Genomic DNA, 17,899 nt, shown 5'->3' with positions numbered 1-17,899 from the left:
CTTTTTATAACTGTCTGATAGATTTATAATGACTTTCAATTTAGCCTTTCCTGCATCAAATTTTATTTATTCATTCATCCTTTGTACTGAAGACAACAGCCAGGCCATCATCTGATATTTTGACAAGAGTTCTTTGGTGACTGGTGAAGCCCATGTTTTGTTTGAAGCTAGCATTCACAAACAATAAGTTACAGAAGAATGTCATTTATTGGGGAATATTTTGTCTCATTTGGTCAATCAGTGATCTCATAGCAAGACCACTCTCTACACCAAACATGTACACTTGCACTTTCCAGCAGGCAACAGTAGCTGAAGAGTAATTGAAGACTTTGTAAGTTCTCCATAGCTGCGGAATACTGAGGCCAACTGAAATTATTGTACTGCCATTTTGATCTTGATCAGCACAGAATTTTACTGAGTCCCTGTATGACTTTGAACCATAAATCATAATTTCAGTTATGAAGCAGATTGCATTTTAACTCTAGCACAGTTAAGACCAAGCTTGATTCTCTAATGCTCCTGAAAATAAACGTTTTTCAACTGACTGCCTTGTTGGACAGTGATTTTTCCAGTTGAACCACCAGTGTAAACCTGTGGTAGTGTATTTGTTAAGGATGCTACGTGAAGGATTCCATTGCTTCACGTAACCAGGAGAGTAACTTCACAGTTGTCCAAAACATAACTACTTTTGTAAATCTACTTTGACTTTATTAATACTCTGTTTTGTTTTTGTAATATTGCTGCTTTTGGTAACTTTGCCTTTATGATCACATGAATTTCTCCATGACGGGAACAATTCGCTCTGGATCATTTGAGAAAAAAGCATGAAATTGTCACAGCCACTTTGTTTACTTAATGTTACACACTGTTCATCTTCATAAGAATAAAACAAGCACATCTACAGAAAAGCACCATGCACTTGCATATCTTAAACAAAAGTCCCAATTCCTGTCTCCCCCACACCAAAGAAATACAAGCTTGAATTGTGCCTAGAAGCATAGGCACTGAGTCACATCACTAATGGAAGTTGAAATGTTAATGGGACTGTTTTTCTCTGCATAGATGCAGAATGTGATGATGGTGTAGTTGTAATGCCACTCAATTAGTAATCCAGAACCGCAAATTGATGTTCTACGAAATCCCATTGTGGTAGATGGTAACATCTGTTTCCAATAACTGGCTTGACTATTACTGAAAGGCAGCATGGTTTATGTAAAATGGCAACTAACGTAATTTTTAATTTGTAGTATTAGTCTAAGTTTCAATCTTCAAGTGGCCAAGGGAGGAATAAAAGAAATCTGTTCCGTCGTTTCATTCCAGGAATGAAAATGCTGTACCAATAAAGGATGGATAATAAATGCTGATCCAGCTAGTGGCACACGTGAACACTGAAAAAGAGTTGCAAGGGTCACAATTCTCTATGACAACAGCTATCAGCCTTCTCTGAACATATCGCTTATCACCTGGTTATCTTACCATAAGAACAGTAAAAGGTCCATAAAGTCTAACAACACTAACATTGTCAAAAACACTATCTATAGCAACAGAAGCAAGGTACTGAACAACTAATAAATCCCAAAAATAGATGCAACTGCAGAAACACTATAACAATAATTGAATAATGATAAACTGGACAAAGGATTTGTAGCTGTGTGGCAGTATTTTACATTTGTAACAGCAAATACAATCATTTTCTGTTGGAATGAGGGCCAAATCTGTTATTTTAATGCTTTTGGAAATAAAATTAGCTCCTCAAATTCTTCTGAATAAAGTACATAGCTGCTGTACAGCCTCTAGGCATATGCATGGAAAAATGCAGATCCTGAATGTTAAACTTTTTTGGGTTTACACTTCTGCTACTACGTTTTGCCAGCAGGCAGCGTTTTAGAAACTTGGGTTTATACGTTCATACCATCCCTGGAGTACAAAGTTGTAAAGGTCCTCGATAACCTATCTATCCTTTTTATCAACAACAATACTCAGGAGATGTAAAGAAATCTGGAATTTGCTTCCCCAAAATCTTGGAGACATTGAGGCATTTCTCAAGACAGAGATGCTCAGGGGCAGGGATCAAAGTTAGTTAAATGTTGAACTGCAAAGCATTCATTTTTCCATTGCTAAATAGCATCAAAGATGAAATGGCCCAGTTATAATCCCTACAGTGTGAAAACAGGTCATTCAGCTCATCAAGTCCACACTGACCCTCCGAAAAGCATCCTACCCAGACCCTCCCCCCACCCCATCCTATTCCTGTGACCCTGCACTTCCCATAGATAATCCACCTAATCTGCACATCGCTTGATACAATGGGCAATTTAGCATAGTCAATCCACCTAACCTGCACATCTTTGGATCATGGAAAGAAACCAGAGCACCTGGCAGAAACCCACACAGACAGTCACCTGAGGGTAGAATTGAACTTGGATCTCTAACTCTGTGAGGTAGCAGTATGGACCATTGAGCCACCTTGTTCAATGTGCTTATAATAACACACACATAATAATATGCTTGATATATGCAAATATATCAATCATACATAACAAAATACACACATTTAAAATTAAACAGTGAAGTAGGTGCACTTGAACTGACTAAAAAGTCAGCAGAGATGGCACAATAGAAATAAATGAGCATATAAATTAGGAACAGGAGTAGGAGATAGCAGACATGAGTCTGTGCTGAGTCATCTGATCAGAATGAAGGTTTCAATATAAACATTGCAGTCGGGCTCAATAATCCTCAGCTAGGGAGAAGGTACAAGTTCTTCAAATTCTCTTTAGTTGCTGTTGCCTGTTGGAGGGTGCAAGTGTATATGTCTGGTGTACCAGGAGTGGGTTTACCAGGAGATCTCCCATTGACCAACCAAGACAAAATATCCCCTGACTGATTAGTCTCCTCATCACTCAATACGACCATGGTTAATTTGATTACTCTACATTTCCATTTACACCCAATAGCCAATCATCAATTAGATTACTGGTAAGCGATCTAACTCAGCAAAAACTTTGCATACAGCGCCCTTTGAGAAGGACAGTCCTACAGACACATAACCCTCTGCATGATAAATAATTCTTATCTCTGTCTTAAATGCTTATTTTTAAAACATTGATTCCTCATTTTAGGATCTGCCACAGGAGGAAATATCCTTTCTACATCCACCTGTCAAATCCCAGATATTAGTCTTGTAAACCTTCTGTGAATTTCTTCCAACGCATTTGTATCATTCAATAAAATAAGCAATGAAATACAATTGTCTATGGTACTCCAGATGCAGTCTCCCCAGTGCCCTGTATAATGATATAACCTCCCTACTTTTGATTTCCCTCATTTTAACCAATAACTTTGTTCGCTCTCCTGATTAGGTTCTCTACCTGCATACTTTACCTTTTGTGATTCATGTACTAGATCACATAGATTTCTCTAGATCTCAAAACTCTGTATTCTTTCAACATGTGGACAAAATGTTTACTTTTAGTTTTCCTACCATAATGAACAATTTCACATTTTTATACATGATACTGTTTATCAGAGCTTTTCCCATTCACTTAACTATCTATGTCATTTGTAGCCTCCTTGTGTCCTCTTCACAACTTATTTTCTTACCTACCTTTGTGTCATCAGTAAATTTAGCTACCATGCCTTTGGTCCCTTCACTCAATTCTTTTATATTATTGTTAAAGATTGAGACCCAGCACCGATTCTCTTGGTACATCATTCATTACATCTTGCCAACCAGAAACTGATGCATTTATGACTATTATTTCCGGTCAGCCAGTCAATCCTCTAACCATATCAATATGTACTTCATGTGCTGTGAGCTTTTATTTTCCATAATAATCTTTGATGTGGCATCGATCCAGATGTCTATTGAAAACTTCATTACAGTACATCCATTGGTCTCCTTTCTCCACAATATATCTTAATTCTTCAATAAACTCTGATAAATTGCTTATTAATAATTTAAAATGATCAATTTATTGGCTGGAATTGTTTTTACTTTGAAATTCTTGCTTACTATTGTCTCAAACCTTCACTTTCTTAAGTTTAATCACTGGCCCTCGAGTTAGAGAATGATTGAAGTATGCCACTCCCCTCCCATCCCATCCACGAAAGTTGAACAAGCCTAACATAACATACTGACAAATTAACTTTAATGTTAGCTAATGTCCAATACTGCATACACTTGCAACAGCAGGTTTCAGGATAATTGAATTGGAATTTGAAGTCATATTATGTCTTACTCATGATGCTTGTCAAATCAAATTATGTGCTCATTTCTCTTGAAGCATAGCCTCTTGCTGCATTGACTCTTGTTGTCCACAGATATCAATAGTTCGAGCACCTTGATTATGGCAGCGGGGATACTGCTCTGTTGGAAAGTAATTTTGATTAATTTGATTTCTAAATACCAAGTTACATGTAACATTTTAAAATTGATTCGCAGGATGTGGGTAACACTCGCTATTTATTGCCCATCCGTAACTGTCCTTGAAAATCATAGAATCCCTACAGTGTGGAAACAGGCCCTTCGGCCCAACAGGTCCACACTGACCCTCCAAAGAGTATCCCAACCAAACCCATTTCCCATTACTCTACATTGACCCCTAACTAATGTATCTAACCGACACATCCCTGAACACTATGGGCAATTTAGCATGGCCAATTCACCTAACCTGCACAAGGTGGTAATGAGTCACCTTCTTGAACTGCTATGGTTCATTGTGATCATGGTACACCACAACATTGTTAGAATGGGAGTTCCAGGATTTTGACCCAGTGATTGTGAAGGAAAGGCAAATAATGAGGTGCCAATATGAGGAATTCAGACACTAAGGCATGTTTGGATGCATGCAAATTTGCAATGTCGCATTTCTGGTTGTGTGAAACTAGGAGCCATGAATACTAACTTGGATATCTACTCACACAGTTAATGACTGGATCACATCACATGTAATCAAAAACTAATCTCTAAAGCTTTGTCTTCCCTGACAACATGGCATGCATTTGAATTGGTAAGAAATTAATTGCTTTGAACATTAGTTACAAAGTTATCCCAAGCATTTCAAAATCATGCTAAACTCTCTTACTAAAAAAAATGCACACTTCATTGAGGTCCATTCACATGAGAGTGCAGCTTGATAGCAGACAACTAGGGTTCATTTCAAACATGACTCAGACGTCGTGTAAGAGAAAATTGGGTCTTTCACTCTAAACCACACTATGCAGCATTGGCAATACAAAATTTCAGCATCTCCAAGAGGAAGGAAGACACTATTGGAAAGTACAAATCAACAAAACTGGAACTGCACTGTTCTAGTTGCATCTCAGACTCATTCCCCGCTTTGTGGGGGTTCCCTGGTGTAAATACCAAGTCAGTGCATTGACCCCTTTGCACGAGTCATGTTCTTCTTGAAGGGGAGTCTCACTAGATTGAAGGTATCACAATATCAGCATGGCAGCTACTTTTTATGCTAAAATGCTATTCCTCATTGTTTTTGCTTAATAAGTCTGAAATAATATTACATGACCAATAAAATAAGGGATATGAATTAAGTAATATTTATAGGCAAAGCAGCTAGTCCATATCATCATTAAGTTGATTAGAAGGAGGATGTTATAATTATATTGCACACTTAAGGTGTCTCAAATTGTTTCAGAAATAATTATTTTTGAACGGCGGCCATTTGTTCTTATAAAGGCAAAAGTAGCTGTTAATTTGAACACAGCAATGTCCCACAATCCCAGTGAGACTAATTTTCTGGTAACTTATTTTTTGATAGTTTTAGCCAAGCATTGAGAGAACCCTGGAGAAAAATCTGCTGTTACAATACTGCCATGGACCTTTTATAACAAACTCATGACCAAGTTGTTTAAGCAACAAATAGTAGGATTATGGGCAATATATTTATCAGCTACTAATTTCCACACATTGCTCTTCTACAAAGTCCTGCACCTTCTGAGATACGTAGGAGTCAATCGAAGATAAAAATTCATTTTGAACCTTCATGAAAACTGGGACTGAAAACGTTGAGTATGCAATTGCACAAGATAATATTATTTAATTTAATTTGGCCTGAAGCAGATAAGTTAATCACAAGGAAGAAACATAGTGGATCAATTGATACAAGCTAAATTTTACATTAACAGTGGTGTTAAAATTGCAAAGCATCTGGCATGTGTCCTCTTTAATTTTTAACAGAAACTAGCCATATATGGTAAAGGGGAACTTGCAAATAGTATGTAAAGACAGATGAATATCTGACAACTGAAGCTCTTAAATTTGTGGATTAGTGTGAACACAATATTTATATCTACAAATGTGCTACCATTGCTGTGACATGGTTTGCGCACATTTGCTTTACCACAAATGCAATGAAGTTTATTTTTCACAGACTTAGTTTGTACTGACGAGTTGCTGTCAGCGTATGTTTTTCTTCAGTGAAATGAAACAAAAACATAAGCCTTGACGTTGTTTTGTGGGGTTTCAGGCAAAGTACTGTTTGTCTTGAAATTCTGCTACCCATTTTCTTTCTGAAAAGGCATTAACTCAGAGAGCTTTAACAAATTCACTAAAATAGGGAGATGAGAATTCAAAGCTGAAGGGATCATTCAATATTTGAAAATGTTTCCCACCAAGAAATGCATCTTTCGTTACCAAAACCTGACTCTGCCACTTGACTCTGAACTTGACTCTAACCCTAATCAAATGAAAAGAGGAAATTGAATGGAAGACAGATAGTTGGTTCCATCAGCCTGTCCTTGAGAAGGTGGTACTGTGTTGCCGTTTTGAACTGCTGCAGCCCATGGGGGTAATGGCATGCCACAGTGTTGTGAGAATGGGAGTTTCAGGAAGTTGACCCAATGATACTGAAGGAACGACCAACAATATCGGGCAGTATTAGGAATTCAGATGCCAAGATGAGTTTGGGTGCATCTAAATTTCCAATGAAGCATTTCTGGTTGTGTGAACTCATGATAGCTGCTGCACAATGACAAGGCAATTCTTTTGGTACACATGACACCCATCACCCACCCCAATGTCACCCCAATTCTTCCACCTTTTTGTCATGTTCTGGTGAGACAAAGAAAAATTCAATAAAGGAAAAGAAAAGTCTGGATAATTCCTCTCTGACCTGAGAATCTAAACAATCCATGAAAAATTAACATGGCTTCTTCTTGGATTTCCTTATTCATTAATGGTAAGAGTTCCTAGTAATTGTAAGAAATTCACGTAAATTGAACATGAGAAGCCTCCATATACATGATAGACATTAATACTGTGAATTAAATCAATGCTGGTAGTATCGGTTTTAATAGATATTGACTCATGACACAAAACTGATCACAACTGATCAAATGCCTTTTTCAAAATCCAACTACACTAAATTTCTTGGTTCCCTTTTATCAATCTTCTGGTTACATCTCAAAAAACATTAATAAATTTGTCAAATGTGGTGTTTCCTTTCTTAAAATTATGCTGACTCTGTCTGATTGTATTAAGGCTTTTTAAATTTCTTGTTGCTAACTCCTTAACAACAGATTCAAGCATTTTCCCAATGGCATTAAAGGAGTCCTCTAACAGGTGACTCAGAGTTTTCATGTTGAAGTAGCATTAAACTTTGAAAGGGGCAGCACGGTGGCACAGTGGTTAGCACTGCTGCCTCACAGCGTCAGGGACCTGGGTTCAATTCCTGCCTCAGGTGACTCTCTGTCTTAAAGTAGTTATTCTCCCCGTGCTTTAAGATAGTTAAAGTAGTGAACCAGCAAATGCACACAAACACGCACATTCTCCCCGTGTCTGTGCAGGTTTCCTCCGGGTGCTCCGGTTTCCTCCCACAATCCAAAAAAAAATGTGCAGGTCAGGTGAATTAGCCATTCTAAATTGCCTGTAGTGTTAGGTGAAGGGGTAAATGTAGGACGGTGGGCCGTGGGTTGGTGTGGACTTGTTGGGCTGAAGGGCTTGTTTCCACACTATAAATAATCTAATCTAAATCCCCCTGCCCATTAACTAAGTCCAAATCTCCTGAAAACACAATTTTTCGTACATTATACAAACTCCTTCATCAATGTCAAACTTCAATGTTCCATGCACTGACAAATAAAGCAATTGCGAATTGACATTAGCTCTTTAAATTAGATTATTCTCCAACACAGAAAAGCTTTTGGTCTAAAAGCCATAAGTTTGACCTAATAACTTGACAGGATAACAAAATCAGCAAGGTTGAGTAGCAATCGTGCAGAATATTTTAGAATACAACTTTGATCTTTATATAGCAATGCCTTCCTAACTGATGGTTCTAATTTCAATTCTTCAACCTTAAACTTTTTTTTGAAATTCAATGTTATCAAAAAGAGACAGATTGACAGTTTACTGCACCCAGCTTCACATATGATTCGGAGGTGCCGGTGTTGGACTGGGGTGTACAAAGTTAAAAATCACACAACACCAGGTTATAGTCCAACAGGTTTAATTGGAAGCCCACTAGCTTTCGGAGGGACGTTCCTTCATCGAGTGATTCATCAGGACAATCACCTGATGAAGGAGCGTCGCTCCGAAAGCTAGTGTGCTTCCAATTAAACCTGTTGGACTATAACCTGGTGTTGTGTGATTTTTAACTTTGTACAGCTTCATATAGTTTTCATATTCTCGAGGTCAGAATATATTTGCCACGCAGAATTTCTTTTATCTCAATGTTGAAAATTTGACTCAGATCAGATGCCTCATAATGTGGAAAAACTAGTGAAAGTGCAAATTTCCCTCCAAAGGCACATGTATTGATCCAGTCCTTCTGCAAACAGTTTGTTTGCGGCTAAATGGTGACATTGAACTTTTGTTGCATTTCCAGATCTACTTCCAAGCTTTTCCTCTGATCCGATAAATCAATCAAGGAGAATCTTTACTTTTCACTCAAGATTTTGAAATGTTTGCAATAATTGTTGACTTTTAATAAATGATCTAATTTGGCTGCTTTACTCAGGTATAATCTAAACAAAGAGAGACATGCATTTGAATGGCACCATTCCCAATCTTAGATGGTCTCAAAGCATGTCTAAGTCAATGAATTTTTTCAGAAGCATGATCATTGCTGTTACCTAGGAAAATAAGGCAACAATTTTTCACACAGAAAGGTTCCACAAACAGTAATGAAAAAAATTGACTAATTAAACTGTCTTAGTTGTGCTGGTTAAGGTACCTACATTGAGTATTACAAGACAGCATTTTTACACTTCTTTGAATCAATTCTTTTATATAAGCTCAGAGACTAACAGTACCTTAACTTAATATTTCATCTGAATGATTGCACTCCAATATTGTAGTGAACCTTCTGTATTGCATTTGTATGCCAGCTATAAATATGCTTGAGCCCACAAACCCTTTGACTCAAGAGGTAATCCTGGCACTAAACAAAGGTTGATAGCAACAGAATACTGTTCTACCAGAATGAAGCCGACCAGAAACAATAACTTATTAAAACAGATGTTCACAAAATGAACAAATTATTTGATAAGTTCTTCCAGTTTCTTCTTCTGTGTTGATTTGTTGATGGTGTGTTGTGTGTCTTTGTGCATGCGTGTTTGTGTGCATTTGCTGGTTCACTACTTTAACTATTTTGCTATCCTTTGTTTCTGTAACACTACATTATTATTGCCTGGCTAAGGTGATCTCTTGTATTGACATTGTGTTCAGGTAACTGGTTATTCAAAAGATACTTCATTTTTCTCTTTGTGGCATTGCTGGTTGATTTATTTGTCTGCTTGTTCCTTCCTTTTTTCAGATTCTAAGGGCTAGCCTCTATTATTTTCCAGTCCTCAAGAAGGCATCAACCTGACATAAGTACCTGTCAGTTCTCTTCATAAAGACTAGTTGATCTGCTGTGTTTCAGCAATTTATGTTTCACATTTTCAAACAATTGCAGTTTGCTTGCTTTTTAAACAGTATTTGCTCTGTGCTATGTATATTGAATTCTACTTCACAATATTTCATGTGAAAAAGTTTTTGTTGATTAGAAGTAACAAAATTAAAAGCTTCAAAAAACAGTACAGAAAATTATCTCACTGAAAACAATAATTTTGTCAGAACTATTAAACTCAAGATTTAGACAATTATAATTTGAAGTCTAGAATAAATCGGATAAAAAAGAGATAATGGGAAGCATATTAATGGAAATGATTTAGATTGTTGAACCTTTAAAAAGAGTGAATGCCATGAAAACATCATACAACCTTTTCAGATGATTATTTTATGTCCTTGCAAATGCAAACAGAATTTGAACAGTATATTCAATGAAAATGCAGGACAAAATCAGCAGGTCTGGCAGCATCTGTAGACAGAAATAGAGTTAATGTTTTGAGTCTGGTATGACGCTTCAGAACTGAATGGAGTTGGAAAATGGTAGTTTTTATACTTTTGACATAGGAACAGGAAGAGTCGAGAGGGTGGTGCCGGAAAAGCACAGCAGGTCAGGCAGCATCCAAGGAGCAGGAGAATTGATGTTTTGGGCAAAAGCCCTTCATCAGGAATGAGGCTGGGAGCCGCGGGGGTGGAGAAATAAATGGGAGGGGGGTGTGGCTGGGTGAAGGTAGCTGGGAGTGCAATAGATAGGTGGGGGAGAAGGTGATAGGTTGGAGAGGAGGGTCGAGCGGATAGATGGGAAAGATGGTGGACAGGTCAAGAGGACGGTGCCGAGTTGGAGGCTTGGGACTGGGATAAGGTGGGGGGAGGGGAAATGAGAAAATTATTGAAATCCACATTAATCCTGTGGGGTTGCAGGATCCCAAGGTGGAAGGTGAGGTGCTTTCCTCCAGGCGTCAGGTGGTTAGGGTTTGGCGATGGAGGAGGCCCAGGACCTGCATGTCCTTGGCGGAGTGGAAGGGGGAGTTAAATGTTCAGCCACAGGGCAGTGGCGTTGGTTGGTGTAGGTGTCCCAGTGATGTTCTCTGAAACGATCCTCAAGGGTGTAGAGGAGACTACATCAGGTGCAACGGATACAGTAGATGACATTTGTGGAGGTACAGGTAAATTTCTGTTGGATGTGGAAGGATCCTTTGGGTCCCTGGACTGAGGGGAGGGGGAAGGTGTGGGTGCAGATTTTGCGCTTCTTGCAATGGCAGAGAAAGGTGCTGGGATTGGGGGTGAGCGCTGGTGGGGGCGCGTGGATCTGACAAGGGAGGCGTGGAGGGAATGGTCTCTCAAGAATGCTAATAGGGGTGGGGAGGGAAATATATCCCTAGTGTTGGGGTCTGTTTGTAGGTGGCGGAGGATGATGCAACGTATGCAGAGGTTGATGGGGTGTAAGGTGAGGACTTGGGGGCGGGGGGGGGAATTCTGTTCTTTATGCATTGGGGAGTTCACACACTCGACTCTGACCTTCAACATCTGCAGTCCTCACTTTCTCTATAGGAACAGGAAGAGCAAGGGTATCAGATGATGTAGAGGAATAAAAACTGAAAGAAACTGAATGCTGTAAATAAGAAATAAAAAGAGAAATTGTTGAAAAAGGTCAGTCGGCCTGGTGGCCTCTCTAGAGAGAAATCAGAGTTAACATTTTGGGTCCAGTGACCCTTCCTCAGAACAGGGCTGAAAGAGCAATGGAACACGGAAAGTGGAACATTCCTTGTTCCAGACCTTCTCTGGCCCACTCTACAACTCTTCTGAATGTGGAAACTTAATCAATTTTGCTTTCAATTTCCATCCTTCTCTCACTTCACTTGGTCCATCTCTGATTCTACCCTCTCTTTACTTTATTTTTGTTCCTTTCACCACCTCCTTCCTCACTGTCCAAGGCTCCAAACTCATCTTCCAGGTGAAAAAGCATTTTACTTGTATTTCATTCAAATCAGTCTACCACATATGCTGCTCACAATGCTGACTCTTTTATGTTGGCGAGACCAAGCAGACAAATAAACCACTTTGTGGAACACCTCCATTCTGTCTGCAGCAATGACTCAGAACTCCCAGCTCGTTTGCCCCCTTGTTCTCATGGTAACATTTCTGTCCTGGGCCTGCTGCAATGTTCTAATGAAGTTTGAGGAACAACACCTCAATTTTCTGTTGAGACATTTTAAAAGCTTGACATTGAATTCCCCAACTTCAGAGCATTACCTTATGATGTTGGTCCTCCATTTAAATAAAAAAATCTTACACTGTCTGTTTCAGAATTCCAGCATCTGTAATATTTTGCTTCTATTTCAACAATACATTATTATTAACAGCAACAAAAAAAGGAAACTGCTGGAAAATCTCTGGGTCTGGCAGCAGCTGTGGAGAAAAAGCAGAGTTAACGTCTTGGGTCCAGTAACCTTTTTTTTAGAATATGTTGTTAGTCTCAGGCAGAACTGACCTTGTTGCTATGTATCTTGTTTTTGTGTGAGTCCTTTCCATTTCTGTAAACGTGCATTTGGCAAACAGCTGTCAGAAGGGAACTAAGTTGGTTGCCTTGGAAATGCTTACAATGAGGTCTATTTAACAAGTTAAAGTAGAACTTGTACTCACTTCAGCACCAAGTTTCTTCATAAGGTGACGGAAAAAATCATCCAGTTCTTTGCCTTCAATGTAGCCATTGTCTAGAAGAGATTTCAACAAATAGTGTGACCATTTCAATAAAATCATTTGAAGAATTGAATAACATAAAAGAATTCTGGAAATCCTGTCTGAAGACCTTTGGGTATGGAATGAACAGCACAAATGTAATACAGCACAGTAAATCGAGCTGCATTTATTCAGACATAAAATTGCACATGTCAAAATCCCACTTACCCAGCCTTAAATCTGCACTGAGATAAACATGGTTAGCTAGAGTCTGAGCTATTTCACCGTCATGTTGATTTCAGCAAGTTGACCTCATTATTCACATGTAATAAGTGCTGCATTCAACATTTCTCTGAATAGACCTAGGTGTACAACTCCTGAGAATATACAATAGAAACTATGTGCTGGGAAGGCTGACGAGGTTGCTTTTGTAGTGACTACAGCTTTTTAGGGGATGTTGCTGTCCCCTAAACCCAGAAGTTTCAACAGCTGCAATTTTAAAACATTGGTGTGTTTTAGTGGTACTGTGGTTTTGCTTGGAATTGCTGCTGCAGAAGGATGTACAGATGTAGCAGTGAAGAACAAATGTGCTCAGTGAGTACTCTCAAAGAACCAGGTCCCACCATGTAATATATTATCCTGACTGGAGTAAGCAATCATAAAATAAAAATAAAATAATACTTTATTGACTATAATAGTGCAAGTTCCCATCTTCTTAAAAACCACAGAAAGGTTGAAAGATCACTTTTACTTCACAAAAGGATGAGCACATTTGAAATGAGAACTTCTGCAACTCCCCATTTCTGCAATGGTAATAATGTGCAATAGAGTGTGCAAAACCTTACAGTTTTCTGTCAAATATAGATTAAGTGAACTCTTCAATGGGACCGATGTAAACATAAAAATAAAATATCACAAATGCTGGAAATCTGAAATAGAACAGTAAATGTTGTAAATACTCAACAAGTCCGGCTGCATCTTTGGAATCTGTGATTCCCTGGTGATGCTGATACATTTGGTCCTCAAATGAGGGACACTGCCCTGATGAGCACCAATGTTGTGACGGCACAATTCATTCTAAAATGCAAAAGCAAGAGCAATGGTGGCCAATGACCAAAAGCAAACTAGAATCCTCTTGACTCATAGTTTTTTAAAAAAATTCATTGTTAGGATTGGAGCATCACTGTCTGGCCCGTCCCCGTTGCCCTTAAGAAGGTGGTGGTGAGCTGCCTTCAACTGCTGCAGACCACACACTGTACATTGACCCACAATGCAGTTGGGGCGGGGGGGTGGGGGGAGGATTTTGACCCAGCAACAGTGAAGGAATGTCAATACATTTCCAAGTCAGGATGGGGAGTGGCTTGGAGGGCAACTTGCAGATGGTGGTGTTCCTATACATCTGCCACATTTGAACTTCTAGATGGAAGTGGTCGTAAGTTTGGAAGGTGTTGTCTAAGGAGTTTTTCTGTAGTGCGTCTTGTAGATTGTACACACTGCCGCTACTGAACATCGGTGGTGGAAAGAGTGGACATTTGTGGATGTGCTGCCAATCAAGTGGGCTGCAATGTCCTGGGTGGTGTTCAGTTTCTTAAGTATTATTGGAGCCTGCACTAATCCAGGCAAGTGGGGAGTATTCCACTACACTCCTGCCTGTGCCTTCTAGATGGTAAACTGCTGGTGAAGGCTTTGAGGAGCCAACAAGTGAATTACTCACCAATACATTCCTAGCTTCTGATCTGTTCTTGTAGCCACTGCGTTTTTTGTGACAAGTCCGGTTAAGATTCTGGTCAATGGTAACCCCAAGGATATTGATGGTTAGGGATTCAGTGATGATAACACCATTGAATGCCTAGGGGTGACGGTTGTATTGCCTGTTATTGGAGATGGTCATTGCCCAGCATATGTGTGGTGAGAATGTTACTACTTGTCAGCCTAAGCCTGAATATTGTCCAGGTCTTACATCACTTGCGCATGGTCTGCTTCAGTCACTGGAGAGTCACCAATGGTTCGAAACCCGCCTTTGCAGATGGTGGTATTTGAATTCAGTAAAAACAAAAGAACGCCCCCAGAACATTAATGGAGTTTCTAGAAAAACAGTCTAGCAGCAATCCTACCATTGCCTCCCTCTTTGTAATTTCTCCACAAGAAACAAATGGTGAAATCAGTGATTATGGATCAAGGAATTGACAGTAAATCTAATTCCTGCCCCTTGTACAAACTCTTCACAGGATCTCTCAAAAGTAACATTTAAAGGTGACAACATTGAAGGTTTCACCTGGCCTGTCTCAATCATTAACAAAATAAAAATCGAAAGCTCCAGACCGATGCAGCTGCTAAGGAAATAGCATAAACATAATAAAATAAATAAATGCAAGGGTGGGGTCTGTTCAAACAATAAACTATGCAAGAAAAAGGAACGCTGATGGCTTAAGAACCAGGGTAACTACGGAAGTGAATTATTGCTACAAGTCTCAGGCTGCAATGGAATAAATAGTTGACTTCACTCATACAGAATGAAAAAAATGAAGCATTGTACCAACGTAATGTCGAGAACAGAAAATAACTTAAGGGACAATCAAACCCCCCACATAAAGAAATGTGGCAAAATGTACTGTACACTTTGGGTTCTGAGGAAGGGTCACTGGACCCGGAAAGTTAACTCTGATTTCTCTCCACAGATGCTGCCAGACCTGCTGAGCTTTTCCAGCCACTTCTGTTTTTGTACTATGCAAGCACCTGATATTTATGTACATTTCGTTCAAACTAATTTCCTTCGTCCTTTCAGATCTACTGAATATTTCATGTCTCAATTTGATCGCAAAAGTTTCCGAGATACAATAGAGGGAAAATCATTTCTACTTTACAGACAGATTTGAAAATATAATCACCCCTTCGTGTCCACGTACAGATAACAGGAACTTAAGTATCTCACCATTGAGCAGTAAAAGTGATAAAATAAATGTTTAAATTACCATCAGCGTCAAATCGTTGCCAAATCTGAAGGAAACCGACAGCGTCCAGATTGTGGAAGCCCGGGCTGTCCATGGTGCTGCCGAGTGAGGGGAAAAAAAGTTTCGAATTGCTGGCGAGCTTCTGTGCCGCAGTTCTCAGGAGAGATCCAGAATTCGGGAATGGGCAATGGTCCTTTCTCACCGCCAGGAGAAAGGCAACTCCACTGAAATACAACGCTCACCCTCCCCACCGAGTCCCCCAGGGAGCTCTGACCAGCTCCGGCTCCTCCCATCTCAGCATCCTATTGATCAGCTTCCAATGCACTCACTTGTTAAGGTCATGGAGAGAAATCTGCATTGAAAGGCTGTTTGGAATAATAACACCACCCCAGCACAGAAAGTAGGATCCCTGCGAGATATTTCCCTTTTTGTTTGCACAAAAAACTAAACTGTCGAATAGCAATGACCCAGAACTCACAAGTCATGTGTGGGGGTGGGGGGAGAAAACATAATCCTGGGCAATATTCTAAAAGGTTTCATACAACTGGCGTTTGTGGGATGAATGAAGGGAACATTGCATATTTTTTTCTGCTTATAGAGCAATCATTTTCCACGGTCGAGCAGAAGCCGCTGGTGTAGCTAACAGTCTCTGTTCATTTCCTGACATCGCTCCCGCCTAACTGGAATTGACAGGCCTGCACTCTCTGTCTATCATAATGTTTCCAGAGAGTTTAACAAGTGACCTAACCCAGTCACAAATAATAAAGACTGGGCTCAATTTAGTGCCCCCTGGTGGCGAGTTTAAAGGCGGGGATATTTAATCCCACCGTACCTGAGGGCAACTGTGGGCCCACTTTACAGTTCCCTCTGCACACTGAAGGTTTGCCAGTTATGACCACACTTAACTGAACTGTTTATTGAAGTGTTGAGAGGTGACTCCAACTTGAGGTGCTGTCATGGTCTCCCACCTATATCAGCAGCATCCATCTGAGCTGTAATGGGCCCTCCAACTAACTGTGCTCCACACACTGTACATAACCAAATTGCCTGTTGATTGGCAACCTCCAGGAAGGGTATTCAAGTGGGCAGGACTTGGATACCACTGGATTCTGGAATCATGTTTGGTCCCAATATCCAACAATCTCCTAAATTGGCAAGCTCCCATCGGGCCCAATCATTCCCACAATCAAAAGGATTTAAATTAGATTCCCTACAGTAAGGAAACAGGCCTGGGGAGTGAAATACCCAAAGGTGACATTGGGTCAGGATCTCAAGATTATCCAGTGGTCTTTCAAGTTGCACTCAGGCAGCATTAAGAACAAACAGCATTACCCCACCCCCCGAATTAAGTCATTCTTCAAGTTGCCATGCTAACTTTCACAGCCAGTCAATAGGTCCATACTGTTCCTACATCTCATCAGATTGGAGGATGTGAGTGCACAGTGGGAAGCCATTGTTGTCTGATTCTGACCCACTAGTACAGCATAAAGACTGAAATCAGCAAGATAAAACAAAGAACTGTAGATGCAGGAGATCCGAAACAAAAAAAGACAGTACTGGAGACCAGGCAGCGTCTGTGGACAGAAAAACAGAGTTGAATCCAGTGACCCTCATCAGAACTGAAAACAGTTGGGAAAAGGTGGTATTTATGCTGACGACAGGGTAAGGGGGTCAGTTTACCAAATACCTCCACCCTATCTATAAAAATATCCCCAAGCTTTCAGTTGCCTGCCTCTTCAACACACCACTGTGTTGCCATGCCAACATGCATGTCTCAGGCCTGTTGTAGTGCTCTACCAATGCTCAACACAAACTGGAGGAACAATACCTCATCTTCTGCCAAGGTACCTTTGTGCTGACAGGATTGAATATTGGATTTAAAATTTCAGCATGTGAACATTTCTTTTCATGTTCATTATCTATCCCCACACCCCCAGGTCCTGTTCTGTACCAGCTGCTCCCAGCATACCAACCTATTTTCAACTATTCAGTTCCCATTATCACCTGTCCCTTTGTCTGCTTCCTTTTTTCCTCAATCTCTCTGGGCACTATTGCTATCTCGGTGACTTATTTCTCCCCCTTTCCCAACTGCTTTCCGTTCTGACAAAGAGTCGCTGGACTTGGAACTTTAGTTTTGTTTTTCTTCAAACAGATGCTTCCAGATCTGCTGAGTTCCTCCACCTCTTTGTTTTCTTTCTCTGAGATCAGGGAACTTGTGCTTACCTGCAAGTGAAAGGTAGTACTGATAGGAGTAGTTGTTTTAGCTTGAATTCACCACTTCTTCTGAGAATAGTATCTTTATTGGTCAGTTTCTTACCTGTGAAACTGAAATTACATTAAGGGAACCCCACAGTGGTTCATGGACATAGGCTTTAATTTGAAGTTTTTGCCCACAGGCTACATGCCTAACATTCGATGT

The 17,899-nt window shown here is 39.9% G+C and overlaps 1 protein-coding gene across 1 annotated transcript in view; it reads right to left on the bottom strand.

The window, feature by feature from the left end:
* The window catches only part of scgn (secretagogin, EF-hand calcium binding protein), a 59,930-nt gene extending 44,199 nt beyond the window's left edge, over positions 1 to 15,731 (bottom strand). The window contains exons 1-2 of the mRNA XM_072560848.1: positions 15,502 to 15,731; positions 12,494 to 12,564 (exon numbers count right to left, since the gene is read on the bottom strand). Of these exons, the coding sequence (XP_072416949.1) occupies positions 12,494 to 12,564; positions 15,502 to 15,574 (144 nt within the window). The 5' untranslated portion in view covers positions 15,575 to 15,731. The remainder of the gene's footprint in view (positions 1 to 12,493; positions 12,565 to 15,501) is intronic.
* Between the last annotated feature and the right edge of the window lie 2,168 nt (positions 15,732 to 17,899).

Source organism: Chiloscyllium punctatum, chromosome 41, assembly GCF_047496795.1.
Source record: "Chiloscyllium punctatum isolate Juve2018m chromosome 41, sChiPun1.3, whole genome shotgun sequence".
Taxonomy (NCBI): domain Eukaryota; kingdom Metazoa; phylum Chordata; class Chondrichthyes; order Orectolobiformes; family Hemiscylliidae; genus Chiloscyllium; species Chiloscyllium punctatum.
Note: the sequence above shows the minus strand (reverse complement) of the source record. Positions and strands in the feature narration are given on the sequence as shown.